The following is a 27,701-nucleotide window of genomic DNA, read 5'->3' as shown; positions in this document are numbered from 1 at the left end:
GGGCGGTGCGGTCACGGACAGCGCTGGGTCCTGGTAGTGCTGGGTCCCGGTACTGCTGTGTCCCGGTAGTGCTGCCCATTGCAGCGTGTGCCATTACTCGCCCTAAACCCGCTCGTTGAGCCCAAACTCCAGGACTGCTGCCCTGCTGGCACAAAGCCGGGCCCACCCCGTTCCCAGCTCTGTGATACGAGCAGTGTGTCACAGCCCGCAGCCCCGAACGTGGGCTTTGGGAATGCTCCCAGGCTGAGCTGAAAGGCGGTGAATCTGCTACGTCTCTTATTAAAGTAATTACTCGCACTATTAACATCCGTGATTTATTTCCCATTTGAGCCTTTCTAGCTTCAATTTACAGCTGCTGGATGTTAGCGCTGTCACTGGGTCCAGCCCGGACACAGGTGCAACCCCGGACCCATGTTTCCTGTCCTTATTTCAGACACATTTTCCAGCTCTCAAACCGATCAAACAATGCTCTGCACAGCCCGGATCGGAACTGCACGAGACTGCACGAGGGCTGCGTTTGCTCCCACCCCTCCTTCGTAGCAGTTTGGATCACGCTGGGAAATTTCTGCCAGCAAAGATTGCTCCCCATAGAGCAGATTGCAGGGATGCTGCCAGGATAGGTCAGGGCTGGTTCACGGGAGACCCCAGCAATGGGATCCCATGGGAATGCGATGGCATCACTTATCCCTGTGCAGGGTGACGTGGCTGCTGCGGGTCCCCCCTTGCATCAGCCCTGCCCAGCACGTGCCCGGGCAGGTGATGCTGATGCACGCAGAGCCAGATAGGTGGGGGATTTTCCAAAGGGGCTGTGCAGGGTCCTGGCTGCCCCACAGCTCTGATGCTGGAGCGTGCAAAGCAGCACACGGCTGTTGTTTAACATCCTGCAAATGAATGGATGGAGGGTATTATAAGCTACGGCTTCTCCTTCAAGGCAGAGGGTGCTGCTTGCACCTGCCCAGGCTGTTCCCAGCAGGCTCCCATTTCCTGCACTTACACGGAGGTAACTGGGACACAAGGCGGTCCAAGTTCCCTTGGCATTGTGGTGATGTGCTCATATAGGTAAAGCCCCAATCAGTGCGTTCCCTAAAGGGAAAGATACAAAAGCGTCCCGTGTTATGGGGGCTCTGCTGGCCCCGCTGGGCTCATCCCCCCGCAGGGCAGCTCCATTTTGCCCGCCCTACTCACTTCATTCTCTCCACCTCACCCGACAACCATAAAATTCCCCTGGCGGAGGCGGGCAGGGCGGAAGCTCCACCCACTCCACCGTTCTACCCAATCACGGTGGCGCTTCCCCCGCGAGGGGGCGTGTCCAAACCCTTTAAGCCCCGCCCCGTCGCTGTTCATCCGCCGCCGCCGTCGCGCAGGTTGGGACAGTGCCGGGTATCGCCTTGTGCCCCAGCGCTGCGGGGCCGTCGGCCGTCATGTCTGTGCCCAGAGGTACGAGCGGGGTTCGGTTCGGTTCGGTGTGCGGGGGATGCGGGTTGGGGCTCTGCGTGGTTCTTTGGGGGCTGCCGTGCTCTGTGCCTGCAGCCCACGCTGTGTCCTGAGCGTGGGGCATCCCCGTGTTGTGCGTGGGGCCGTCGGGGAGGACACGGGTGGGTTTGGATCCCTCCCCGCTCAACGTGGCGGTGGGAGCTCGGCGCTGTGTCGGGGACACGTCGTTTAGATGAGCCCTGAGTGGGGTGGGGGGGATTGAGAGAGGGGGGGGTCGTATGGTGGTGGTGGGTGGGGGACACGCGGGGCGTGCCCGCTTATCACCGCAATACAATGCAATGCAATACAATGCAATTCAATGCAATGCGGGGGGTTTCCTCGCTGCGGAGCGATGCTCTGGAAAGTCTCGGTCAGGCTCCATGTGAGCAATGAAGCACCTCGGCGTGACCGCTGCTTTTTTCCCCCCTTCCCCTTCTCCCCGCCCCCCCCATAAAACTCTCCGTGTCTTAAACGGAGGGAATGTGGACCTGAGTTTCCTGTTTGCTGTGTAAGCGGGAGGAGGAGGAGGGGGGGGGGTTGTGAATCAGCAGCGATTTACGGCGCTGCGAGCGGAGCTGCTGACTCACGGCTGCGGGTTGGGGCCGCTCAAAAGGCGCTCGGGAGCGCGCCCGGCCCCGCACCTCGTCGGGAACGCGCGTGGATGGAGGGATGGACGGCCGAGGTGAGCGATGCGGGGTGCGATGCGGGATGCGCTGCGGGATGCGCTCCGCACCGCGGCTGGGCCGTTTGTTTCCTAGAGCTGTGGGATTATCGCTGCGTTTCGCTTCTCTCTCTGCTATTCGTTGCCCTGCACATGGTTTGTTGGCTGCTTCCTAGTGGTGCTGGTGGGATGGATGTGGGTATGTGCAGCGCGGCAGGACCCGCTGCCTTCCAGGGGGGGTTGGTGCTGTTGGGGTCGTGCCGCTTTGCGTTCCGTGGTTCAAAGGAGAACGAATTGGGGCTCTCATGGATCCTTCCGCCCCAAAGCTCGCTGCCGTCATTCGGGTGTAGTCACGGGGCCCGTCTGCTGCCTCCGGAGTGTTTGGGGCTGCGCGTGGCCGCCCGTGACACGCGTGATAGGAATGGAGCCGGGCGGGAGCGATCCTGGCGCTAAACATAGCTGCTGAGATAAACACCTTGTGGGGATTACGCAGGGCTTAGTGCCAGCATCTCGGCTTTCTTCCTCTTCCCACTGCCCGGATCTGATCCCTCGCGGGGTGAGATGTGTGGGGATGGGATGCGAGATAACGTGGAGTGCCGAGCAGCAGCGCTGGGGTTTGCTCCAATGTGCCCAAGCTCTCCTGTCTGTCCCATACAGCAGCACAGCCTCAGGTGTTTTAGGAGCTGTGCGACCCTCTGTGCTGTGGGGTCGGGTGGGTTCTCTGCTTTCTGGACTGATTTTGTGGCTGGGGGGCACTGTGGGGTTTTGACCCCGTGGTTTTGCTGTCGCTGTGCTGATATGGGCAGGCTGTTTGCTGGAGGAGCAATGGGGTGAGATCTGTTGTTTGGGGGAGGTTTTAATTCACCAACCAAAAGTTTGGGGTTTTACTGGTGTGACTCAGGGCTGCTTGTGGGTATGTGTGGGGCTTGGTGCAATTGGAGGCTGAGCCAGAGGCTCTGGAGTGGCAGAAAGGGCTTTTTCTGAAATTTATGGTGGAAACTGAAAGTTCCCATTCTTCTTCCTATTCTTTTTATTTGCAGTCCCAAGGAGTGTCCAGGGAAGGGGCACAGCTTCAGGTCCTTTACACTGCTCCCCCTCCAACCTCTCCTTCCTCCCTAAAGAACATGCCAGCAGTTGGGCACAGCTGTAGGTACCACCCCAGCACCTTGCTGTCCCCTTTTGGCAGTGGGTCCTGGGCTCTGTTGCCCTGTCCTCAGCGGGAATGGGGGTCTGTGGACCAGGGGCTGCAGGCAGAGCCCTCTCACAGCTCAGGTGTGACATCAAGGCTGCCAATTTCTGTCTTTAGGGTGAGCTGCGGTGTCTTTTTTGCATCCCTATTGCAGGAGGGGATGGATGGATGGATGTTGCTTTGGGCATTATAGGAATTGACCTCATGTGCTGCAGATTAAGGGGAATGCTGTGCTGTAAGGGCACAGTGGTGAGCACTGTGCTGGCTGCAGGCAGCTGGAGGTCAGGGTGCTGCTTCTAAGAGCTGCTGCAGCAGCCCCACAGCTTTGAGATGAGTTGGGCCAGACCGTCCAACAGGGTTAGTTTAAGGGGTTGAGGTTTCTCTGAAGTGGGAAAGCATGACATTGGGTGCATGTGATGATGTCTCCACATCTCTGGTCCCTCTGCTCTGTGGCTTCATGACTCCTCATAGGAAAGCAGCTGGCAGCAGCTGGCTGTCACCATCATCTTGTGAGCTACTGGGGGGAGAGGAGGAGCTGGCAGATATCTGTCCCTCATGGGTTGCAGCAAGATTGCTCCAGCTCTGTCCATTGCTTCCTGCTTGGCTTCAGCATCTCAGGTGAAGTGCTTGCATATAAATGTATATAACATACAGATATTCAAAGGACAGCTTTGCTTTAAAAACATAACTCAAAAGGAAGAGTAAGCAGGATGAGGAGGAGACACAAACCTACCAGAAACTGTTTGCGGAGCAACCACCCTTCCTGCTCCTCACACCACCACCAAAAGAAATCTCCTTTAGGGAAGGAGGAAGCAGAGCTCTCACTGAAGGCTGGCTGCTGTCAGAGGCTTCTGACCTGGGCTGTGGTTTGGCACTGCACATCCCGTGCAGCTGTGTGATGGATGTGCTGCATGTCTCTGACCATGGGTGCAGGATGCTCTCTGCCTCAGAGTGGCTGACATTATTAGGAAATGGAAAGCTTGTCATTATCACTTCTTGTGCATCCTGAGGGTTCAGATTTCCAGGAAGGAATTCAAACCATCTGCAGCCAGTCTGGGTCCTGCTGCTGTCCCTGCAGTGAGCGGAGCTGTGCTCAGGCTGTGTCCCTTTGCTGGGCTTTCCTGTCCTGAGCCCACAGCTCTTCCTGCTGCTCCACCTCAAGGGCTTCTGTGCAGCCACCAAAAAGTGACGTGGCTCCTCCTGCACAGGCCGGATGTGTTCCCCGCAGAGCCTTTTTAAGAAACTCACTTCTGGAGTTAGAAATCCCCCACTGCTGTGCAAGGCTCGTTTTCCTTCTTGATCTGCTGCCAAGTTGCACATCAGCCAAAGAGGAAAGGAAGGGTCTGGTGCTGGAGTGCCGCTGGGGTGAGGCAGCAGCCCCATGCACCCATTCCACTTCTGCTGGTGAAACCTCCGCAGCTGCGGGGTGTGCTTAGTGCACACACACTTGTTGCAGAGGCTTTTGAGGTTTCCTTGGTCTCTGCAGTTAAACCTGATCACCCTGTGCCGGTGTCACCTTGGCTGCCCTGTGCCCCCGTCACACCCCATGGATTGCTGTCCCCATTGCAACAGTTTGCTGCTTGCAGGACCTGAGCACAGTGCAGCATGAAGGCTGCAGATGCACAGAGATATCTCTGTGCTGTGCTCCCTTTGGCAGCACTTGTTTCCCCGAGGGCTGGAAGCAGCAGCACGCTGCCAAAAAAGGAGGCAGTGGAGCATGCTTTGCATTGTAGCTTTGCATTGTAGCTTTGCAGCCTCTCCAGTGTGTCCTGTCTGTGTTTTGGGTCAACCCTTGTGACTTTTGGCTTTGAGCATCCTCAGCTCACTGCAGGGCAGCTGACCCCTGTAGGGCTGTGTGCTCCCTTGCCTTGTAGCAGGGCTGGCTGTGCTGCTGCTTGGCATGGGGCTGGTGACTGAAGGAGGCGCTGGATGGAGGCTATCGGTTATCAGCCTGATGCATGCTATCAGTGCTCCCTTCCAGCTGCTCTCCTGCTTGTGCCACTTCTCCTCCTGCATGCCACGTTCCTGCAGGAGCTCTCCCTCAGTTTTGGATCGTTTCTCATTGGGTTTCCCCAGGGGTTTTACAGCCGTTCCCCGTGCTGTGTCACACAGCTTTGACGTTGCTCCATCTCCTCCCAGCTCCGTGTTGCATCCTGCTCCTTTCCACCGAGCAAAAGTACTGCTTTCAGGCTCAGCCCTCAGTGGGCTTTTTTTGTTTGTCTTTTTATTTGTTTGTTTGCTTTTAAAAAGGGTGTTTTCCTTTAATTTTTAATTAATTTCTGTTTAGAAGTGGAAACGGTTCTTGGAAGCACTGAGTCAGCCCCAGGGCTGAGCCGGATGCTCAGCAGCAGCCCCTGTGTGAGGTGCAGCCTTCCTGGGTTCTCTGCTGGAAGGAAATGCTGCTTCCCACTGGAGCTTTGGGTATGGTGCAGAGAAAAATACAATCAAATCTTCCAGAATGGGAGCTGTGCCCTTCCTGCTGCTGCGCATTGGGGCAGCCATGGGGCAAAAAGGGGCATTTCTGCGGATGATGCTCAGCTGTGTGTGGTGAGGGAGGTAGGAGGAATGATTGCTGTGAGTTCTGCATGCCTGCTGAGCTCACATTCTGTACTGGTAGGGATTTGATCTGCCCCAGCAGCTGGGGCTGACGTGGGTTCTGTCTGTCCCTGGGATGGAGGAGCCGTGGGGGGGGAGGGCAGGAGATGTGCAGGGCTGGAGCAGAGCGCAGCGCTGTGAGCAGTGGGTGCACCCTGCATTGCTCCTTTCCTCTGTTTTAGCTGTGTGCATAAAAGTAACCAGGGGTGAAGTGGGGCTAGAAACAGTGGATGACACCATCGGGTCTGCAGGGCAGAAATACATGTGCTGCTGCAGGTGGGGTTCAGGTGCAGTGGGATTTCCTGCCCCACTGGTGATGCTGGCAGTGATGGATGGTGCTTTCAGGAGCTGCTCCCAGGAGATGCACTGCAGCTGCTTTGCACTGGGGTTTTGCATGGGTTTGGTTGCACCACTCTTAGTATGTGTGCAGTGTGTCCGGTCATGCCACAGTGTAAATCCAGCTGGGGGCTGCTTCTGAGTTCTCCTGGTGTAGTGTGGGATGTGCTGGTGGGTTTTCCTGAGCTGTTGGGGTCTGTGTGCTTTGGGAGATGTTGGGTCCCAGGCTCTGTTGCTAGCCCAGAGCATCTATCTGGTGCCTCTGGCCCCATCCACCCCGGGATGTGTGCAAAGAGTGTGTGAGCAGGGGAAGGGTGGGAGAGGGTCTGGCAGTGGGCTGCTGCTTGAGCTCATTGCTGTTGTTAAGGGTGTGCTCTTCCCCTCATTGAAGCCCAGCAGGGAGCGGTGGGTGAGGTTTTGAGCTTTGATTTCCCATAGCCCGGCAGTGGGGCGGTGGCTGTGGGCACCCAGTGGGGTCAGCTCTGAGGAAATGGCATTTCCCAGCCCGTTGTTCTGATGCTGCCTGAATTCACAGAGCGTCTCCATCCTGTGCTGGGCACATCGTTGTGGAGCAGCTGTAATAATGCTCAGGGGGGACATGGCAGTGTTGTCCCCCACGGGGATAGGCGCAGTGCCACTGAGAGCAGCTCTGCATCAGCATCCTGTGTGTGCACTGATCATCTCTGCTTGAAACCGTATCCCAGGAGTGGGATGGCTCCCAGAAAACACCTCCTACAGTCCTCCTGGGATGCGTATGAGCACTATTTAAGCTCAGAGCTGCTCATGGCGTTGGTATGTGCTTTCACCTCGACCTCTGACTTTTTTTTGTCCCTGCTCTTAGCAGTGTTGGTTTTGGAGGGGAAAAGGGGAGAGCAGTGATGCTGTGCCACGCTCTGTGTGCATGCATGAGGAGAAGTGGGCGATTTCTCCACCCCTCCCGTGTTATCTCCAAGCAAAATCCACGCAGCCGTTTATATTTTGCCAGCAGAGCCGCCGTCCCAGTTGTCACCCGGGAATAGCTGCTGGTATTGTCATGGAACAATATTTCCACTATTTGTTGTGGTAATGGTTGTTAGTGGCACAGCAATTAGTGCTGCACCTGCAGCGCTCAGAAACCTGGCCTCGTGCTGCCCAGCAATGCTGCTGCGGGCACTGAGCGTGGGTGCAAGCATTTGCATCCCCCCGTAACCTCCTCTGCATGCAGTAATAGTGCACGGGGCTGTGGGGTTGCATTGCTTTGAGCCCTATGCTGGGGTGGGCAGGGGCACCGTGGGGGTCTTTAGGGAGCGGGATGGAGCGCAATAACATTGGGCTGGATGGGGATGCGCGGTGCCAACGCTGCGCTTCAATGGCTCCCGGAGCTGCTGACCCCCCCTCTCCCTCCTCCCTGGTTTCCTGTTGACGTCACCGCTATTTCACCGCTGCAGTTTGTACAACTGCTGGAGCTTTCCAGTGTACCCGGAGCGGAGCCGCTGCCCTCGGCTCGTGGGGTCCCTGCGCTGCGGGCTGCATCCAGCCGTGCAGCCCTGCTGCCCTCTAAGCACCCTGAACACACTCCTGCTCTCTGCTCTCCCCACCTCCTCACCCCCCCAGTGCTCCCCGCTGCCGGCTGTGCGCCGTTTCTGTTCTTCATTTCTGGGAAACCATGGACAAGAAGCAAGGTACGTGTTGCAACTTCTGAACGGCGAGCAAAGGGCTCAGAAGAGACGATGCAACTCCTTGGGGTCAATCCGTGCAGATTTCCATCTTTCTGCTTGCTTTGTGGGGGGCTGAAGCTCTGCAATTGCCACCGAGCAGATCTATTTTTGCAGCCAGACATCTATTTTTAAAGCTCTGCAAAACCCGCTTTGCTTTTTGTCTTTGCACGGGGCTGAAACTCTGCATCTTCATTGCACAGAGCCAGCAGTGCTCAAGGAAACTCACAGGGCAGCGTTTTCTTCCAGCAGCTTTACACGCCTGTTGCAGCAGAGCCAGCACCTTGCTCCCTGCAGGCAGCTCAGTGCTGCCTTATTCCCTTAGCAGTCTTTGAGGGGAGGTTGCATCATTTTTTTTTTTCCTTATTACATTCTTTATTCCTTCTGGTTTTCCCTTTGCAGCGCTGGGATCCACCCTTCATCTCTCCATGGGTCAAAGTGGGGGGGTTGGATGTGCTCCAACCCCTTTCCCAGCAGCAGCACAGCCCTGCAGCAGGGCTGGACCTGGAGCCTGGCGCTGGGGAGGTTTGATTTCAAAGGTCGGCTCGGGCAAACAGCCGTATTGACAGTGCTGCAGGTTGCCCTGCTCGCTTCTCTCCACCCACACTTAGTGGGGAAAGACAAACCTGCTGGGAAGGAGGTGTGGGGGGGAACCTGGCTGGAGTTGTGGTGGCTGGAGATGAGGGTTTTGGTGATGAATGAATGCAGCTCCAGGAAATGTCTGCTCTTAGCTGCTGGGGATTGCAGTGCAAGGAGGGGGAAATGCCTGTTTCTTTCTTTTTTTTTTTTTTCTTTAGGAGGAAATGGGGACTTTCTTAGCATAGAGGATGTAGTTATGTGCTTGTGGCATCACGTGGTGATGAATGTGGCCACAGTGGGGACTTCAATCTGCTCGTGTCCCCAGTGCAGCGCTGGGAGGGACAGGGATGTGTCCCCAGGCTGCCCTGTGCACGTGCTGTCACTTTCAAGCTATGCAAGTGGCCTCAAGCTGCTGTGAGCAGGGGGTGATGGTCACAGGCTCCGTGCTGCACCTCCTCTCCTTGCAGAAGCCCTGCAGAACAAGAGCAACCCCTTGCTTGCAGGCGATGGGGAGCATTCTGCTCATCCCAGCCGTGGGAGGGAGGTGCTGGGAGCCTGGCAGCTGCTGGGAAGTGGGGAGCAGCTGCCCACACGGACAGCGGGATTGAATTGCAAGGTCGTGCTGTGCCCATCCTGCTGTGCAGCGTTCCTATGGCAGTGGGCATAGTGTGCAGGTATGTGGGGTGCTGTGGTGGGTACAGGGAGAGCAGCAAGATGCAGCCCTGAGGGCTTGGGAGCAGCATCCCAGATGGAGAGTGGTGTGTTTGATTTTGGGGTGGGCTGATATGCTGAGGTGGGTTTTCTTACCTGTGTAATTGGTGCTTTTTGGGGCTAGGCACAACCGTGGGGAAGGGAATGCTGCTGGTCCTGCAAAGCGTTGCTGCTGGTGGTGTTTTGGGGCTGTCAGAGCACAGGGCCCTCCTTACAGCACTGTGAGCTCTGCTTCATGGGGCACGACCCATGCACAGAAACGTTGTGATCCTCCTGTGTGGTGCAGGGACCTTGCACAGGGCATCCTGCACAGAGCCACTCCCCCATGCTTGCAGATGCTGTGTGTGTAAGGGTGTGTGCGTGGATCCCAGTGTTCAGCTCCCTGTGACCCTGATCTGTGAGGCTGATGCTGCTTCCTCTGGCACAGTGTGGACATTGCTCCCCCTGTGTGAGTCACTGCTGTGCTCCAACCCAGCGCTGTCAGGGAGCTGCACAGAGGGAGCATTGTGCTCCTGCTGGGGGTTACTATGGCAATTGGGGAGAGGGAGAGCAAACAGATGCTGTAAAATAGCAGCCAGGATGGGGGGCATTTCAGGGCTTGGTGTGAGGGCTGTGCTGTGTGAAGGGGGAAGGCAGATGGAGGGTATTTGGTTGGTGCTGCCCAGGGCGTGGGATGCATCGAGTGAGCAGGAGTTGCTGAGCCCAATGTGAGGTTGGTTTGGGGGCATCCAGCAGCTCTGCATCCACAGGATGATGCATGCACGCCCTTGTCTGCATCTTGGGATGGGATTGACTGCTCTGCAGAGATCTCCCTCTCACTGGCTGCAGGAGGAAGCTGCAGCCCCATGTCCCAGCTCTGTGCTCTGCCCTGGCTGCAGGAAGGGAAGGTGCTGCTGAGCTAGAGGGCATCATCTTCCATTTGGCTGCACTTCGTGTTTGCACAGCCAGGTATTTTGCAGGGCAGGGCTATTTATAGCTCCCTGTCCCATCCCAGCTGTGTATGGGGTTGGGAGCAGCCTCATGGAGCAGGTGCTGAGACACACAGAGGACTTGCAGGGCTCTGAGTCTGGTGCTGCAAACCTCAGCAACCCCTGTGGGGCAGCAGAGCAGGGCTCCAGCTCCGTTCTGTTTCAGTGCAAGGTCTCAACCTGCGCGTGCTTATCTAGTGTTGTGGCTCCTGCCCTGTGGTTCCCCTCGGTGGCACATGAGTTGTTCCCTCTCAGGGTCAGAGTTGTCAGTTGCTGTATGTGAGGTTTGGTGGCCGTTGTCCTGATGGCACAGAGCAGGGCTGGCTGCTCCCCTGCCTCCTCCAGCATTCCTACAGGATCTGTCTCTTCCTTGCCCAGCTGGGAGCGTGCTGAGAAATGAATCAGTGCTTCCCAAAGTGGGATCTGCTGGGAGCACATTGGGGTGCTGGCATTGCCCTGGGCAGAGCCAGTGGCATGAGGACATCTGGTGGCTGTGCAGGGCAGGGCTGGGTGCCAGCTACCCCATGGCATGTTCCTCTGTTCCCGTTTGGCACCATAAGGGATGTATGCTTTGTATTGGGTGCTTTGGAGTGTGAGCACTGACCTGATGTCTCCCTGTTCTCTTCCAGATTCCAAGGGATCCCTGGAGCCACACAAACCAGGTGAGTGCCCAACAGACAGAGCAGCTTCACCCTCTCTTCTAAATGCCAGCAATTGAAATCCCCCCAGAAGAGGAACCATTAATGGCCACAGGGGGTAAAGAGTGCTGTGGGGGTGGCTGGGAGCAGGGCAGGGTGTGAGAGCTGCAGAATTGTGCCAAAAGGAAGGGAAGTTTAATAAATAAATAAATAAAAATGCCCGTTGCTTATGTGTGCATCTTCTCTTGCAGCGAAGGGCAAGAAGAAGCTGAGGATAACATGTCCTCCCATCAAGCAGCCCCCTGTCAACACCACGTGAGTACCTGCTCCTGCAGCCAGTTCTAGGAGCTGTAGTGAGCTGTCTCAGGCCATGTGGCCATAGAGGTGTTACCACATCAGCTGGTTGTGGGGGTTTTTCAACTGGAGCTCTGGATTCTCAGTTATGAGAAGGAATTGCACATGTGTGCACACACAGATTGTGTGTGCCTCTGGGAGCTGCCTGCAGGGCTAGGACCTGGAGCAGGAGCAGGGATGAAGGTGCTGGATGCAGCAGAGCAGCCCCTGCCCCGTGCTTTGGCCTGTGTGTGAACCCACTGAGCTGCCCATGTTGGTGCAAGGAGGATGTAGAAGCCTTGCTGCTCCCCTCTGCTGTGCTTGGGGCTGGTGGCTGGCTGCATCTCAGGCACTGGGATTTCTCTGTGCCCTGTTTGCTGCTGCTTGGTATGTTGTTATGTTGGGGGCAAGGAGAGGACACAGGACCAGGGTGGTAGCGCTAGGTTTGACAAAAAGCAGATGGCTGAAATTCCTCCTCTATGATGCATCTCCACTGCTCAGCTCTGCTCTCTCCGGAGAGCCACAGAGCTCTGGGGGAGCAGTGAATCCCTCTCTGGGGGCACATCTCTGAATCCCCAGGCAGGGCAGATTGCCTGGAGCCGGGAGCTCCCTGTTGACAGCCTGGTGTGCGGACAGTCCTGCATGCAGAGCTCTCTCTCTCCATGGCTGTGGCTCTCTGGTGTCCGAGTTTCCCCTGGAGCAGATGTCAGCTGTGGTTTGCGAGGTGCATGCATGCCCAGAGCACTCCTGTTCAGACTGGTTCCAGGCCCCCACCGTTCCTTTTCTCTGCACTTTTCAAGGCACATTGCAAATATTTGCACAGTGCCAATGCTTTTGCTGTGAGCCTGAGCACTTCCTTGAAGCTGCTGCAGTGCTCTGATGGGAATGAAGATGCTGAGCAGATTGCCCAGTTCCCAACCTGACGATGTTGGAGGACTTGAGCACAGGAGCAGTGCAGAAGGGGCAGAAGTACAGTGTGTGCCTTAAACCCTGTACTGCCAATAGCAGGGAATGGGTAGCCATGAGGAGGGAAAAAAGCCATAAAGGAAGACTTGCCTACACGGTGTTGTGCAAAGTGTGACGCTGCTGGCTGCTCCGCATGCCAGGCTGCCTGGAACAGGCTGTCAAGAGTACACAAATGACTCAGTGCAGAGGAATTACCTGTTGTTTCCTAGGCGTGTTTGGGGCGACGTGGCCGTGCTGTTACAACACCTGCCTGTCAAAACATGACAACTGCTCCTCTCCCCGCATGGGGTCGGTTTCGTAGCTTTGATGCAGCCTCACCTTGCTGCTTCCTGGGCTCCTGCTGGCTCTGTGGGTGGTGGTGGCTCGATGAAAGCCTTTGGGAGCATTTGGAGGGGGCTGGTGTGCACCCATAACAACGCACTGTGGGAAGCAGTGGCTGAAAGCACCTGGGGGTGCATGAAACCTGGCACTGCAGGAGGGGAGTTTTGAGGTTGTGCTTCCTTCTGATTCCTTCTCTCCTTTCAGGCCACCAAGGAACCTGGACTCCAGAACCTTCATCACCATTGGAGACAAAGTACGTGTCAATGTTCTTGTTTCCAAGTCTGCTTGCCTCCTGTATGGGAGTAGTATGGATCATGCTGCCTTGTCAGGTTGGATCTTTGCAATCCCAAGCATCCTTTAAGCCCCAGCGTGTCCTCCTGGTGCAGCCTCCTGGGATGCATCTTTGGAAGGGGATGAGGTGTCCTCAGGCAGGACCTTTCCACAGTTGGCTGTGGGTTTGTGCTGGTATTGAGAGCATCAGGGGGACAGGCATTTGTGGGGTGAGGCTTTGCCCTTAATGGGATCCTGCTCCTTTGGCAGCCTCCTCACTCTTACCCAGCCTGGCTGTGCCCTGCTGTCCCAGCCCACGTCCCCTTTGTCCCTATTGCTGCTGGCATTCCACCAGAAGCTGGGCTCAGAGCTTCTCTCCAAATCCTTTCCAAGCTGCCTGATGAAAAATGCTGCTAGAAATAGCTGCCGCCTCTCTTTTATTTCATTCTCTTGTTACGGGCTCTCCTGGGGCTGCAAGTGACCTAAAAATATGGTGTGTGGGGTCAGTCCCATCCTTGGTGCAAGGTTTTAGGTTTTGAGGGGAGAGAAGCAGCCTGGGCTGGGTGCAGGGATCAACCCTGTTGCTGGTGTTGTGTTCTAGCTGTTGTTGTGTGTACTGGTAGCTTGGGGAGAGGCTGTATGCAGCAGCTTGGGCACAGTGTGTGCAGCAGGAGAGCTGCAGCCTGGGGGCAGCTCTGCAGGCTGTGCCCTCCCTGCTGTGCATTGTTCCAAGGGGTTCTGCATCTGTGCCCTGCCTGCCCTGAGATCTGCAGCTCAGGTTTGCTCTGGGTGCTTCAGAACAACACAACATGGGATGGAGGAATGGTGGGTGTATGGACAGCTTTGGGTTGTGAGATGAAGGGTGGCTATGGGTCCATTTGATCTGAAGCAGAGGGTAAGGGGTGCAGTGTGGGGTTTTGTTCTGTTGGTTCATCATCTGGGCAGGGCTGTGCTGGTTCCTGGAGCGTGCTGGGAACTGCCAGCGTCTGGGGAAGCCTGTGGGTAAATGCCAGGAACACAAACACAATGCCCTGGAACAATTCTAGAACACGTGTCCTGAAAAGCACCACTAGGTCCTTCCTGGAGGCCCCTGCAGGAGCTGTAAGCCCACACTGTGCCTCTGCCCAGGGCAGTGAGGTGGGGGCTGCATGAACCCCCTGTAGCCCCATTGGATCTTCTATTGGATCTTCTGTCCCACCTGGGACAGGTTGCCACTTCCCTGTGCCATGCAGCACAGCTTCCTGCTGAGCTCAGCCCCTGACCTCCCTCAGCTTCCCACCATCCCAATCTTGTCCAAATTAGTAGGGCTGGTGGCTTGCATGGCCACTAGCATGGTAGCCCTGGCTCTCAGCATGCTGCTGCCCTTCTGCTCTGGGTGCAGTGCTGCTTCTAATGCTGCACAGTGCTTTTCCCACCCTTTGCTGCTACTGGGTCAGTTTGGCATCCTGGTGTTATTTTTGTTCCCTGGAACCGGAGGGAAGCTGCAGGCTGGATGAAGTCCTGCCTGGTTGAAAGAAGGTCTGTAACTTATTAAGAGCGATGAATGCAGCCTCCAAAAATAGCCCATGTCTCACTCCAGCAGCATATGCCCTGCCCAGCAGAGCAGACAATTACAGGGCAATGTGTGTTGGGGGAAACTTGTCCGTGGGATGTGCAGAAACTTACTGGCAGAGAGGCACCGAGCCTTGGGCCTCTTCCAGTGACACTGTGCCCTTTGGTATATCTCAATCTCTGGCTTAAAAGTGGTATTCATTGTGCCCCAAGGAGCCAAAAATACATGCATCTGTTCTAAGCACGGTGGGCTGCTGGGGTCCTGTAGGTGCAGTGGTTTGGGCATGCTCTGTGTGGCTGAAGTGCAAGCAGTGAACTTTGCCTTTACAGTAAATGTGCTCCAGCCTGATTTTTGTTTGATTTTTATTATCCATTGTCTTACAGAACTTCGAGGTGGAAGCTGATGACCTGGTGACTATTTCAGAGCTGGGCCGGGGAGCTTATGGTGTGGTGGAGAAAGTGAGGCATGCTCAGAGTGGCACCATCATGGCTGTGAAGGTGAGAACGGCTTCCTCCTGGTGGGGCAGAATGGGGACAGAGATGGAGGCTTGTTGGATTTGGCAGCCTCCTGTGTTCCCTTGCAGCCCGATGTGGCACTTAGGTGGTGTCATTCATTGTGGTGCTGTTTGTAAGAGGTCATCTGGGCATCTCTGGGGTGATGCGTTGGCTACAGAACTCCACCTACATCAAAACCTTTTTTTTTTCCTTAATATTTCTCAGAGGATTCGTGCCACAGTGAACACTCAGGAGCAGAAGAGGCTGTTGATGGACTTGGATATCTCCATGAGGACAGTTGACTGCTTCTACACTGTCACTTTCTATGGAGCCCTATTCCGAGAGGTGAGGGGCTCTTGTTGCACAGCAACTTGGGTCTGCGCTTGTCCTCTGAATGCACAAAACTGTCTCAAACCACCTTTGTTTCCTACAACCAAAGTGGGCTGGTTGAGGTGGTGCAAGGCCCAGCTGTTGCAGGAGGCAGCAGGTCCCTTTCCATGCTGCAGCAGCAGGTGCCCAAGCATGCTGGCAGTGGGCTGGGCTGGATTTCAAGTAGGGCACTCTTGGAAGTGGGTGTTGGAAGTGCTATTGGTGGCACTCCAACATGAGTGCCCATTGCTGTCAGGTGCATGTTGGTATGTGGTTGGCAGCACTTCCACCACAGGGACATTGGATTGCCCTGGGTGGAAGTGCAGTGTCCATCTATCTGCCCTCACTGTGTCATTTGGCTCCTGTGGGTGGTTTGGAGCACTCCCTATAGCTACTTTCTTTCCACCTGCAGGGTGATGTGTGGATCTGCATGGAGCTCATGGATACTTCCTTGGATAAATTTTACAAGAAAGTACTGGAGAAGAAGAAAACCATCCCAGAAGACATCTTAGGGAAAATGGCTGTGTCTGTGAGTGCCTCCTGAGTTTTGTGCCCCTCTCCCTTAAGCTTTGCACACTCCCCACACGCTGTGGTTTGCACTCCTATAGGAGTTTGCTGAGTGCTGAGCTATGTGTGGCTAATGGTGCTCTCTTGCTCTATTTGTCTGCAGATTGTACGAGCTCTGGAGCATCTGCACAGTAAACTGTCCGTAATACACAGAGGTGGGTGCTGAGTTGGATTCGCATAGTGTGCTGCAGTGCAATATGTTATGGGAAGGCTCCTTGCAAGGAGATGTGTGATGTGTGCCTCTGGGATGCCTAAAGTTGGGCTCTGGTGGCACTTGGGGGCCATGGTGGACACACTTAGATGCCTCAGGACTGTTCCAGAGGTGTATCCTTCATGCATCTTCTTACTTGATGTTCTCTTTCCCTTTTTCCACATGAGGGGTTGGATATAATGACTGAATTCCTCACTGTCTAGATTTCTGTAGGCATCTCTGTCTCTGAGTACTGGGATGCATTACAGGCAGCCCTTGGGGACAAAATCCCATACCCTTCCTGGCTGGGTAGTTCTGGCAAAGGGAGAGCTGAAGAAGACCTTGAAAATCACTGATGGGCATCGTATCAGCTGGGTCCTGCTCTTCATCTTAACACAGTTCATTGTGTACTTGTGCGCAGGTCATGATGGGCCTGAGACGAGCTGTCCTGAGAGCTTGGTTGAGTTTTCAAGGCTGTGTTTGGTATATAAATTCCCTCTGAGGAACTTCATGTAGGCTCCACAGCATCTTATTTCAACTGCATAAGGGCAAAAGGGGGGAGGTTTGTTCCTGTTTTCTCCATCCTCATCCCTTCCGTTCTCCCTCAGGTCATCAGGGAATTTCTTGTGCTATCCCAGGCTCCATGATACCTCTACAAAAGCACCATCTGTTCTCTTGTTCTTTGTTGTAGATGTGAAGCCTTCCAATGTGCTCATCAACAAGGAGGGACATGTGAAAATGTGTGACTTTGGGATCAGTGGCTACTTGGTGGACTCAGTGGCAAAGACGATGGATGCTGGCTGCAAACCATACATGGCTGTAAGTGTGCTCATGTGTGACCCATCCAGCCTCGCCTCAAGGAGGCTGATGCTTAGAAACTGGTCTTGGTTCACCTCTGTCCTGAGGCTGAAACCATTACAGCGTGCTCTGGGTTTCCTGACTCAGCAGTGCCCTCCAAGGATGAGATTCCCCTCCCTGTAAGCCCTGCTGTTTAATATGCTCATAGAATCATTAAGGTTGGAGAAGACTTCTGAGATTGCGAATGCCAACCCATCCCACCATCACACCAAACCACATCCCTCAGTTCCACATCTATGTGGTTCTGGAATACCTCCAGGGATGGGGACTCTACTACTGCCCTATTTGCATCCGTTTTGCAGCAGGCTCTTCCTGTGCCCCCTTTCATTTGCAAGAGGTTGAAAGCCTGTGTGGTGCTGGTTATGGCGGGTGGAATCGTAGAATTGTTAAGGCTGGAAAAGATCACTAAGATAATCTAATCCAACTATCAACCCACCCTATAGGGTTGGAAGGCTGCTCTTGGCTAGAAAATGGGCTTTCATTGGTAGGATCATTTCATCTGCCATCCATGGCACTGGTGTGGGGAACCAGGCACATGGTATAGAGGAGAGGAATGCTTGTGGTGGAGGTGATGTGGAGTTGGACGTGGCTCTCACTGGTGCTTGCGTATGTAACCTCAAACCCTGCCTCTGTGGGGATGTGTGCCAGGTGAATCTACCCAACCTGGGTTTTGGAGACAGAGATGGGCTGTGTGTGGTTTGCCCTGTGAAAATGAGACAGAGCTGTAATATCTTCCATTTTGCTTTTGCAGCCAGAAAGAATAAATCCTGAGCTGAACCAGAAGGGCTACAATGTGAAGTCTGATGTCTGGAGTCTGGGGATCACAATGGTAACACATTGGCACTGTGATGCTGGGGTCTGTGGTGGGGGCTCCAACCTTGGGGTGGTGTGTGTGATTAGCAGCAGCCCGGCCTGTGGGGCAGTTTGCAGCAGCCAACAGGAAGGGGAAATGCTTTCAGTTCCAAAATTGCAGCTGCTCAGGATGGTTCCTCTGCCTCCTGCAAGAATCTTTCAGAAAGCAGCTGAAATCTGGCACGGGAGGACAAAGGAAATCCCAGCTGCTGGCTCAAAGGGAGCACTGCCTGGGAACACTTCTGCTTTCCAGCAGACTGTATCCCTTGCTTTGACTATTTCCCTGTAGTTTTCCTGCACCTTTTTAGCTGTAACTTTTATTTTGGACACTGTCTTCTTGCATCTGTGTGTGCTGCACAGCTCTCTGACAAATATTCCCTCTTGTTATCCCTGTGCTGTGCAGAGCAGAGCTGGGCTGGCTGCAAAAGCAATCAGCTCTGTCTCTGCTCGGAGGTGCAGGAAGCTGTGGGGTGGGAGATTGTGGCAATGACGAAATCTCTGAACTCTTCCAGCACTGGATGGGAGAGGGGACCTTGCTGAAAGCCTGCCAGCCTGCAGCTGGATGGAGCCCCGACCTCATTCCCTCTAATACCTTCCTCCTGGGCTGCCTTCCTGTTTTGTTTTTTATATTTCTGTGGGAAGGGGGAGGGGGGTAGATTGAAGACCAGCCCTGTTTAGGGCTGTTGAGCTGCAGGACTGATCCTGGCTTTATTCATTTCTTACATCCCATCTCTTGGCCCAAGAGCTGCTATGGGCTTTTTCCTGCTGGAATGAATGACGGAGCAGGGGTAGCTGCAGCAGTTTGGCAAAGATCATCTTAAGTTGTATTCTAAAGCTCACTTCCTCTTGGGCTCATGGATCTCTTTGTGCCTAGCTCATACAGCCTGCAGCCCAGAGGGCAGGTCACGGTGAGAAGAGCACTCCAGAAGCCAGTGCAGAAGTAGCATCAATGCTGCTTTGATATCTTTTTTAATAACCTTGTTTTACATAGATTTGTCTGCTTCCTGTAAATGCATTAATTTGCTGAGCAGGCCTCAAAAGGAAGTTTTTGGGTTTTTTTTTTGCCTGAAGGTCTTTGTATTACAAAAATGGGGGTAGGGGAGAAGGCAGTATGACCCAAATTGAAAATGGTTTGTTAGGAGGGAGGCTTTTCATCTTGAATCTACACTTGTGCAGCCTCTGATGTGGGGCAGCCCCGGTGTCTCACAGTGTCTCTGTCCCCAGATCGAGTTGGCCATCCTGCGCTTCCCCTACGAGTCCTGGGGCACCCCGTTCCAGCAGCTGAAGCAGGTGGTGGAGGAGCCCTCACCCCAGCTGCCCGCCGAGCGCTTCTCCAAGGAGTTTGTGGACTTCACGGCACAGTGGTGAGTGTGGCAGAGGCTGGGCTGGTGTGTGAGCAAAGTGCAGGGTTGGGGTTGGCTTTGGAGCCTGGTTCTCCCCTCCTTGCTGTAACGAGCTGGTGTATCTGCTGCAGCAGGATTGGGTTTTGTTGCCCAAAGGGGTTTTGCTCTCAGTGTGACTCATCCAGGCTGCTTGGAAGGCACAGAGGTTTCTCTTCCCGTTTTACCATTGGCGCTGTTCAAGTGTTGGTGGTTTCTGGCAGTGTGGTGGTGGAACTGCCCTCTGGCAGCATGTAGGTGCCTCTGGGTGAACCTGGTTTGTGGTTTTGTGGGTTCCACATGCAGGAGCTGCTCCCCTTGGGTGCCCCCTGCTCCTGGCCTGCTTGGAGGTGCCCCCAAGCCCTGGGATGGGTGGTGTGATGGGAAGCTGCCTCCTCTCCTTCCCAGCAGGGCTGTGTGTTTCTGGGTTTGGCATAACCCCAAATCTGCCCTTGTGGTTCCCTGCCTGTGTGCTACAGGGCCACGTGGTTCAGCTCAGAGAGGAGTGGGAGTGGGTGCTGCCCATCCAAAGTGAGGTGTGGTTGGGGAAGGGGGAGGTCTCTTCAGATAGACCACATGTGGGGGGGGAAAAAGTATAATGAAAGATCCTACAGCCTCTTTTTTTTTTCCTTTTTTTTTTTTTTCCCTTCAGTTTAAGGAAGAACCCCGCTGAGCGAATGAACTATTTAGAACTTATGGTAAGTTTGGGGGTTGTGTCTGCTGGCCTTCATCTGGTATGTGAAATGTGTTGGGGTAAAAGGGCCTGGCCAAATGGTACAGCAGGACACAGGGGTGATTTCCAGGCACACGGTGGGATGGGCACAGTGTGTCTAAGGTACAGCAGTGTATTGAGTTCTGTGGGTGTTAAGGGGAAGGTCAGCCTGTAGGTGATGCTGGTGTCCACTTGGCCAGTGCTGTGACACTCCTGGGGCTGCTTTTGAACTGCTCCCTGCTGGGCCATGACTGATGCCTTGCTTCTTGTTGACAGGAGCACCCCTTCTTCACCCTACACGACACCAAAGAGACTGACATGGCCTCCTTTGTGACAGAGATCCTCGGGGAGGACTCTTAACTGGAGCCCCACTGTTCCATGCAGTCCCCACGGAGGAGCAGATGTGGACTTGAATTCGTGGTGGTTTGCACAACTTGTGTTTCTCAGCCCCTGGACAGCTCTGGGCACAGCCCCCATCGCAGTCTCTTTTCTCTTTGCCTGAATTCTTCGAGGAAGAGCCTTGGAAACCAACACCTTCACCCCTTCAAATGCTGGGGGCACAGGGAGGGGGATGGTGCCCACAGTGTCCAACCTCGGCACCGTGTGTGGGGGAACTTCTGCCTTGCTTCCCCTTTGCTGCCTGAGGTTGGCAAAGAGAAAATGCTGCTGTGCTTCTGCCCCCAGCCCCTTCCCCAGCATTTTGCTTGGCTCCCTGCCTCACGTTCCTGAGCAGCACTGCAGGAGGCTGCAGGGCTCTGTGGGCACTCTGCCTGTCCCTGCACAAAGCCGTCTTGACGGCATCTGAGTGACCCTTCCACACAGCCCCAGGCCTGGCACCCCCTTCACTGTGTGATCCACTGCTCTCCTGCAGAGGAATAAAAGCATATTCCCACCACTTTACCCCACCGTGAGCGGCAGCCCCTGCTCTCCTGCTTCCTCCGTGGACCTTCTCCTTTGTGCCCACCTTGGGGCTGCATGGCACTGGAGGAGGTGGGGATGGTGGGCATCTACCACCACTCCTCATCCTGCAAGGAGGATGCTGCTCCACCTCTCCATCCTCTTCCCCCCCTTTGGGGCTCATGTAAGACCTCACACTGTGACCCCATCACTGCCTCCATCTGTGGCCACGGCTGTCGTCTCAGCCCCAACCCCTGTCAGCCCAGCACAGGGGCTGCTGCCGGTTGTACATTTTGTGTCTATATATATAATGGACTTTGTGACATGTTTCTGGGTTTTACTGCACTTGCTATAAATTAAAGCCCTTCTGTGTGGGTGGGAGGAGGGACCGCAGAGTGAACGCACCGCTGTGGATTTATTTTATTTTTAATAGACTGAGTTTTCAGAGGGATTTTCCTTTTCTAATATATTTGTGTGTGTGCTCTCTCTATATATATTATATATTTTTAAATCAGTGATGATGGTGTGAATGTCAATGTGGTGGCCAGCAATTGTGGTGCTGTGACCAGCAGTTTCCTGGTGAGATTTGGGGTGGTGGCTGAAGTTGCTTGAAGACAAACTGCCCGAAGATATTGATTTCTTTTGTAAGAAGAAATGAATCTATTTTTGAATTGAATCTTCAAAAACAAACAAACAAAAAAAAAACCCCAACCTAACACACTTCTTCCTGAACTTCCTGCCCTGGAGGTGTGGATGTGAGGGTGCATTCCTCTTATTCAAGGTCCTTTTTCCCCTTGCTGAAGCATTGTGTTCTGCTGACCCCACAGCCCCGCACCCTTTGGGATGGAGCCAGGCTGGGCTGTGGTTCAGCTCCCAGGGGAAGGGCTTAGGGCAGCACATGGTGACTTTCCCCCATGTCTTACCCTGTCCCCTCAGTCCATAGGAAATGGCACAGGTGGGCACAGCACAGTGTGAGCAAACCCTGCTCTGCCCTGGGCTGACCCTTAGCTCCTATCCTGCCTCTCTGTGCCCAATAACATGGCTGATGCTCTCCACGCCTCCCCTTCAATCCCACCCCTCAAAACACCCAGTGCTCCCTGAAATCACACATCACCAGCCTGGTAGGACAGCTTGGCAGCTGAGATGCTCACTTGTAGGTTTTCCCATAGTTGGTCGCTTTGGATTCCTTTTGATTTGCTGTTAAGCTTTTGTTTTTCCTTTATCTCCTTGCTTTTCTTCTCATGGAGAAAGTCCTGACTTAGTTTTGGGGAAGGGGAGCACCTGGCCTGTCATGTACCAGGTGATACCATGGTGGGGGTAGGGGGGTTGGGACACATGGATGGAACTTTGCTGCTTGGTTGGGTCCTGCTGCTTGTGTCCTCCTGCCATGCATGAGGATGATGATAGATGTGGTGCCCACCACTTGGCCTTGGGGTGGGAGAGAATATTAGGGAAAAAATCTTATCTGAGAGAACGATGGTGTGTTGGAACTGCTGCCCATGGAGAGGAGGGGTCACCATCCCTGGAGCTGTTCCAGAACCGTGGAGATGTGGCACTGAGGGACGTGGTTTGGTGTCATGGTGGGGGTGGGTTGAAGTTGCTTTTTGGATCTGAAAGGTCTTCTCCAACCTGAATGATTCTGTGGTTCTGATGCAGCCCGGAGCCCCCCCAGCCCTGTACTGAGCACAGTCTGTACCCGTCAACCCCTCCTTGTTTTCAATAAAATTCTCCCCGAATCACCCGTGTGCCCTCTTGGTGTGTTGGAGCATCCTCGTTGTGTCGGGTCCTCACTCAGGTGCTTTATACCGCTCTGCTGCCATCAAGGGGACGAGGGCACCGTCCCAGGGCCGCCGCGAGGGGGAGGCAGCGGGCAGCGCCGGGGGTCTGCGGGGCCGCGGCTCCTTTAGCCCCGGCTGCGGGATGATAAACAGGGGGGCTCCATCCCATCCCAACCCATCCCTAGTCTTTCCCCTATGAGCCCTCCCGCTGTAGGAAAGGGGGGACACGGGTGGGGGTGCACGGAAAGGGGAAGGGAAGCCTCCCAGGTATTGGTCCGGCGAAGGGCGGGTGGGGGGCGGCTCAGAGCTGAGCTTGTAGGCTCCTCGTTTCAATTAGCAGCTTAATTGCTGCATCGAGACTCATTAAAGATGTAGCAGCAGCTCCGAGGAGAGAACTTCAGCAGAAGCAGAAAATTCATCGCATTGAGTTCCCCAATTAGGAGAAAAGTTTGTTGTTTTTTTCTTTTTTCCCATCCTTTCCCCCCCCCAGTTTGTCTCAAATACGAGCACAAAGAGGTTATTTCTGCCCTCTCGCTTCCCTGCAGCCACATGGTGGGGTACCCAAAGGACCCCTCAGTGCAGAGACAGCGCAGCTCATCACACCTCAGCCAGCCCTGAAGAGCAGACGTGGCACCATGGGGTGGCACCTGGCCCTGCCCTGAGCTGGCTGTGATGGGCAACCTGTCCCCCCATCAGCCCTCACTGGTCATGATGGGAGCTGGAGATGCTCCTGGAGAGCTGACTGCAGGGAGCTCTCTGGGTTGTTTATTTTGCTCAGTTTTTCTTTCTTTCTTCCTTTCCCGAAGGTGGTTGGGGTTGTATGTAGGGCAGGGTTGTTTGTTTTTTTAAGGCTCAGGCAGCATGTGGGCACCTTCAAGATCGATAGCATAAATCAGTGAGTTCACACAGGGCATTGGGTTGTGTGAGATGTGTTCCATCCTCCCCTAATAGCTGTCTCAGCCCAGAAACTTCCAATGCTCCCGCTCTGAGAGCACCTGAGGGCTAATGAGCTGAAACTGCAGAATACCAATGAGACCTCAGCAATATGGATTACCCTCCCCACCCCCAGCCAGGCAGCTGAGCAGCCCTGAAATCATCCCAGCTGGCCCCTGGGGTCCCTGGTGCAGCCAGGGGAGGAATGGCCTCAAAGTGAAATGTATGGGGGTGGGAAGGGCTGTGCTGCCCTCAGGAGCTGCTGAGGTTGCATCTCCTTGCACTGCTCTGGATGCAGAACGTGGGTGCTTTGTTTTGGGGTGAGCAAAGCTCCAGTTTAACTGTGGACCCCCAGGTGGTCTCCTTGATAATTGGCCATTATATAAGTAAGAGTTAACAAGTTTTGCACTGTTTGCAGCCCTGTCTTGGGTGAAGCACCTCCAAGCCCCTTCTCTCCATCTGGTTCACAAGCCCAGCCCACACACAGGCAATGGGCCCAAAGCCTGTGCATTTCTGGAGCTGCTTTCTGCTGCCCACCCCTGGGACTTGCAGCGAGGCCAACAGCAAACCCCCATGTTGGGGTGAGTTGGTGCACAGGACCCCAAAGCAAAGTATAAGGAGAGGTTGGGTGAAAGCTCCCACCTTGCCCAGCAGGTGCTGCCCTCCTCTTGGCTCCAGGTTCCTGCTGCTTTTGCAGAGGTGGGGGGAAACATGGGGGCTGGAGGAGGAGAGCAGCGCAAAGGCTGAAAAATATCGAGGACTGAAGCAAGCATCAGGGAGGTGCTGGGGTCCCCACAGAGGTCACCTCCACCCACCTCTCACGCAGGACCCTCCAGCTTTGCCCAGCCCCACGCAGTGCCCCTGGCCCATTGCATACTGCATTAACCTTCCTGCACACACCACGCGGTGCTGGCACCAGCTGCTGCCTTCCAGGCACGTGGGCAGAGGGCTGCGGAGGAGCCCGGTTGGCTTTTGTGCTTGATTTGCATCTCGGAGCTGCTTTGGGGTGGAGGAGGTGGGAACCTTGATGAAACCAAAGCAGTTACCTCGATAGCAGCTTTGCTTTGCTCCGTGTAACTCCTGGCTCAGGGATGATGAGATCAACTTCTAGAGTGACTGTGCTCCTTTCTTCTTATGCAAAATGAGGTCTTGTACGTGATTGCTTGAGATGAAAGTTGCAGCCTGGGTTTGAGGTGTGCAGTGCTCAGAGGAGTGATGCAGCAGGTTTGGAATTCCCTGGGTTGCACTGACCCTCACCAAAGCCCCCACACAGCATCTCTGCTTGCAACAGGTCCTGCATGGCTTCAGTGCTGGGGAATGAGTTGAAGCTGTGCAGTGGCAAATGTTCCAGGGAAAACTGCTTTAAAACAGCAGCACCAGAATCTTCTCCCCAGCTTCATTTGGGTCCTGGAGCCCACCAGCTTTCTGTGTGCACACCAGAAGTCTGGGGAGCCTGGAGCAAGCAGGGGGTGACGTCCTGCTGGGGGCTCCTGTGAGACTGAAGTGGCACTTTTATCCTCCAAACCTCATTCATTGATGAGGGAGAACCCCCAACCCTGGGTGTGTGGCTGCATCTCATACATCCAAGGATGTCAGCCCCAATTCTGGGTGTCAGGATGGGGTCCAAACCTCTCTCCTTTGGCTGTGGGCTCTTGTCCATTTCATGGAGTCTTTGTGCTGCAGGAGTTTTGTCCACCATGTGTTCCTGACACAGGTGCCCAGGCTTTGTGGCAGGGGTTGGGTTCAGCTGTGCTCCTCTCACACCTTCCTATCAAAGAAGCAGAGCAGGAGCTCAGGTTAGAGGTATGCTGTTGCTGGCTGAGTGTGTGCTCAGAGCAGAGCTTCTGCCGAGGAGCAGCGTGCAGCAAACCCTGCTGTGAGCAGAAACACTCATTTCCAAACAAAACACAGCAAAGATAACTCACCAGGCAGCACTTCCTCCTTGCAGCATTTACAGCCCTGCTTCCAACCGGCCCCGCGTAGCTTTGATATGGCATTTCACACCCAGCATTACTGATCATTTCTGCTTCTCTGGGGGCTTTTATTGAACCAGCATTAACCCCCACAGCAACGAGTGCCCCCACCGTGGGCACAGCACCCACCCTGGCCCCACTGCTGCTCTAGGCAATACAGCATAGAAACCCTCACCAGCCCCAGCTGCACTCTGCCATACATCAGAACCAAATCAATAGTGTTGGAAATATCCTCAATAAATTTTGGTCAGGACGGTATCTCTGATAAAAAGCAGTTTTTATTCGCGATTGCAATGGCGGGCGCCCTGATTGCAGAAGCGCACTTATGGACATGATGTTACAGTTTTTATACCTTTTCTCCCAGATGTTTTCCCCTCCCATCTCCCCTTTGGTTGGGTATTACAATGTTACCCGAGGTTTGCATTTGTTAAATTTGTTAGTTCACTTGCTATCTTGTCAGTCGCCATCCTGCTGTTTCTGTCTCCAAGATGTCTCGGTACTCTTATCGTATTGATATGTTGATTGCCTTCAAAACTTCTTCCATTCTGTCCTAGAGGCCTTTGTTAAACAAAGAGCCCGGGGAGGGGGTGATTCCAGTCCTTCCCGATATCTCTTCAGGCACATCCTAAGGTATGTCACGACTTGTATATTTTTACAATGCGTACAACAAAACACTAAAACATACATTGTTGCTAGTTTATACAGGCATATTGTTAGTTCTATTTCAGACAGCTGGACAGACAGGAGCTGCAGTCTTTGTACGTAATAACTTCTACCTAATAACTACAAACTGCTTCACTTATATAATGAGACCTTGAAATAAAATATTCTTATCTTATTCTAAATGCAGAAACAACATTTGATTCCCACAATCCCCCCTTTTCTTCTTTATACACTGTTGATTTCTGCAAGCTTTGCTTTTTCTTTAAGGTATTATCTTATAGAACTCTTCATCACTTCCATCATTCCCCATCTCCTCTAATATCATTATTTTCATTACCCATCTCCTTTAATATTATCATTTTATCTGAGTATGGTGGTCGTTTCACTGGTGTTTGTTTTAATTATGCTGTCTCAATTGATCTCTGTACCAGGCCCCTTACACAGGGGATAATACAGCATCCTATGGCCACCAGGACTCTTGCTACTATTATCAAAGAAGTAAATATAGAAACAATCATCCCTTTCCATTTACCAAACCACAAGTCCATCCATCTAGTGATAGAGGTATCTGTTCCTGAATTTTCTGCCAATCCATTCGCAAGGGTAGTAAGTCCCTGCAATGCATGAATTATTGTGCCGTCTGGATCTGTGTTATTGCGATGAAGGTACAACAGTGGGTTCCCAACATTGCACACACACACACAACTTTTCAGCTAGCATCATATCTAGAGCAATCCAATTTTCCCAGGCCATCCTACTCGTGGCATCTAGCTGTTCTGCAATTCCCTTAATTGCACCTTTTGTATCATTTATAAATCGCGGTTAATTATAATAGATGTAGTTAATCCAGTCTACATTCTTGTTGATAGTCACCCACCAAAACAGTAACTCAAATCCTGCAGCATTTTGATTTCTTGCCTTAAGTTTATCAGGGACACCTCTAGGTACCTCAATTGAATCTATATATATATTGCATCATCAAATGATACCCCTAAACTCCTTTTGGTTCTTCCAGAATTTTTCATATTCCTTTTTCAAATGCCAGGGTGAATGCTATAACTAATTGAACAAGTGCACAGGTGCCTCCCCAGTTAGATGGTAGGGTGGACCATAAAACCTTTCCCCCACAATACCACCAGAGATCTGCCCTGGAGATTCCCAGTCTTGAATAATTTCCTGCTGAATCCTCCATAACATTCGAGACCTCACTGCACAAGGAAAAGTTTCCCATAGGCCTGGTAGCCTTCACACCCTACCGTGAGAGGCAAGCTGTATGGTTACCTACCGCTGTAGAGATTGCAGGAGGGATCTTGACATCTGTATCAGGCATTGGAGGAGACAAGAGGGAGAGAGATCTGCAGTCTCTGTTTCCCCAGGCAGTTTTCTCTTGGTACAAGGCAATCATGCATGTATTCCCTTTGGTTCCTTGGTCCATCCCAGCAGAATGGGCACCACCTGAGCTATGAGCCATCCGGATGCACAAGCATAGCAATTGCTATGGTTGAGACTCTGGACAGTATACTTAATCCATTCTACCCAGGCATTACTGTCCCCATATCCTGTTTTGATTTCAAATGTTTATCTAAGATCTTTTATCTCCTTAGCTGTCACAATTGCAGGGTTTTTAGGAAGATTTTCTAACCCCCTTTTTAAGCTCTTCCCTATCCTGGACAATTTGGATATTTTCACAATGTATCCCACACAGCTATCTGGAATCTCGCTGTTGAATCCTTTCCATGCATATCTACCC

At 53.6% G+C, this 27,701-nt stretch overlaps 1 protein-coding gene across 3 annotated transcripts; it reads left to right on the top strand.

Moving 5' to 3' along the window:
* Positions 1 to 1,349: 1,349 nt before the first annotated feature.
* MAP2K3 (mitogen-activated protein kinase kinase 3) lies at positions 1,350 to 22,343 on the top strand. 3 transcript variants are annotated; one of them, XM_015876959.3, is made up of 13 exons: positions 1,350 to 1,437; positions 10,836 to 10,868; positions 11,096 to 11,159; positions 12,669 to 12,717; positions 14,670 to 14,783; positions 15,006 to 15,125; positions 15,562 to 15,678; positions 15,820 to 15,871; positions 16,598 to 16,725; positions 17,516 to 17,593; positions 18,841 to 18,980; positions 19,648 to 19,693; positions 19,984 to 22,343. In XM_015876959.3, exons 1-13 carry the CDS (start codon positions 1,422 to 1,424, stop codon positions 20,065 to 20,067), a joined length of 1,041 nt encoding a protein of 346 aa, XP_015732445.1. In that variant the 5' UTR covers positions 1,350 to 1,421; the 3' UTR covers positions 20,068 to 22,343. The 3 variants fall into 3 exon arrangements, with proteins under 3 accessions (XP_015732445.1, XP_015732448.1, XP_015732446.1); XM_015876962.2 differs by lacking the exon at positions 1,350 to 1,437 and adding an exon at positions 1,858 to 2,155; XM_015876960.2 differs by lacking the exon at positions 1,350 to 1,437 and adding an exon at positions 7,685 to 7,915.
* The last annotated feature ends 5,358 nt before the right edge of the window (positions 22,344 to 27,701 follow it).

The sequence above is a fragment of the Coturnix japonica genome, chromosome 13 (assembly GCF_054131305.1).
Source record: "Coturnix japonica strain WE chromosome 13, WE-NBRP24, whole genome shotgun sequence".
NCBI lineage: Eukaryota > Metazoa > Chordata > Aves > Galliformes > Phasianidae > Coturnix > Coturnix japonica.
This window is presented reverse-complemented; position numbering and strand designations above follow the sequence as displayed.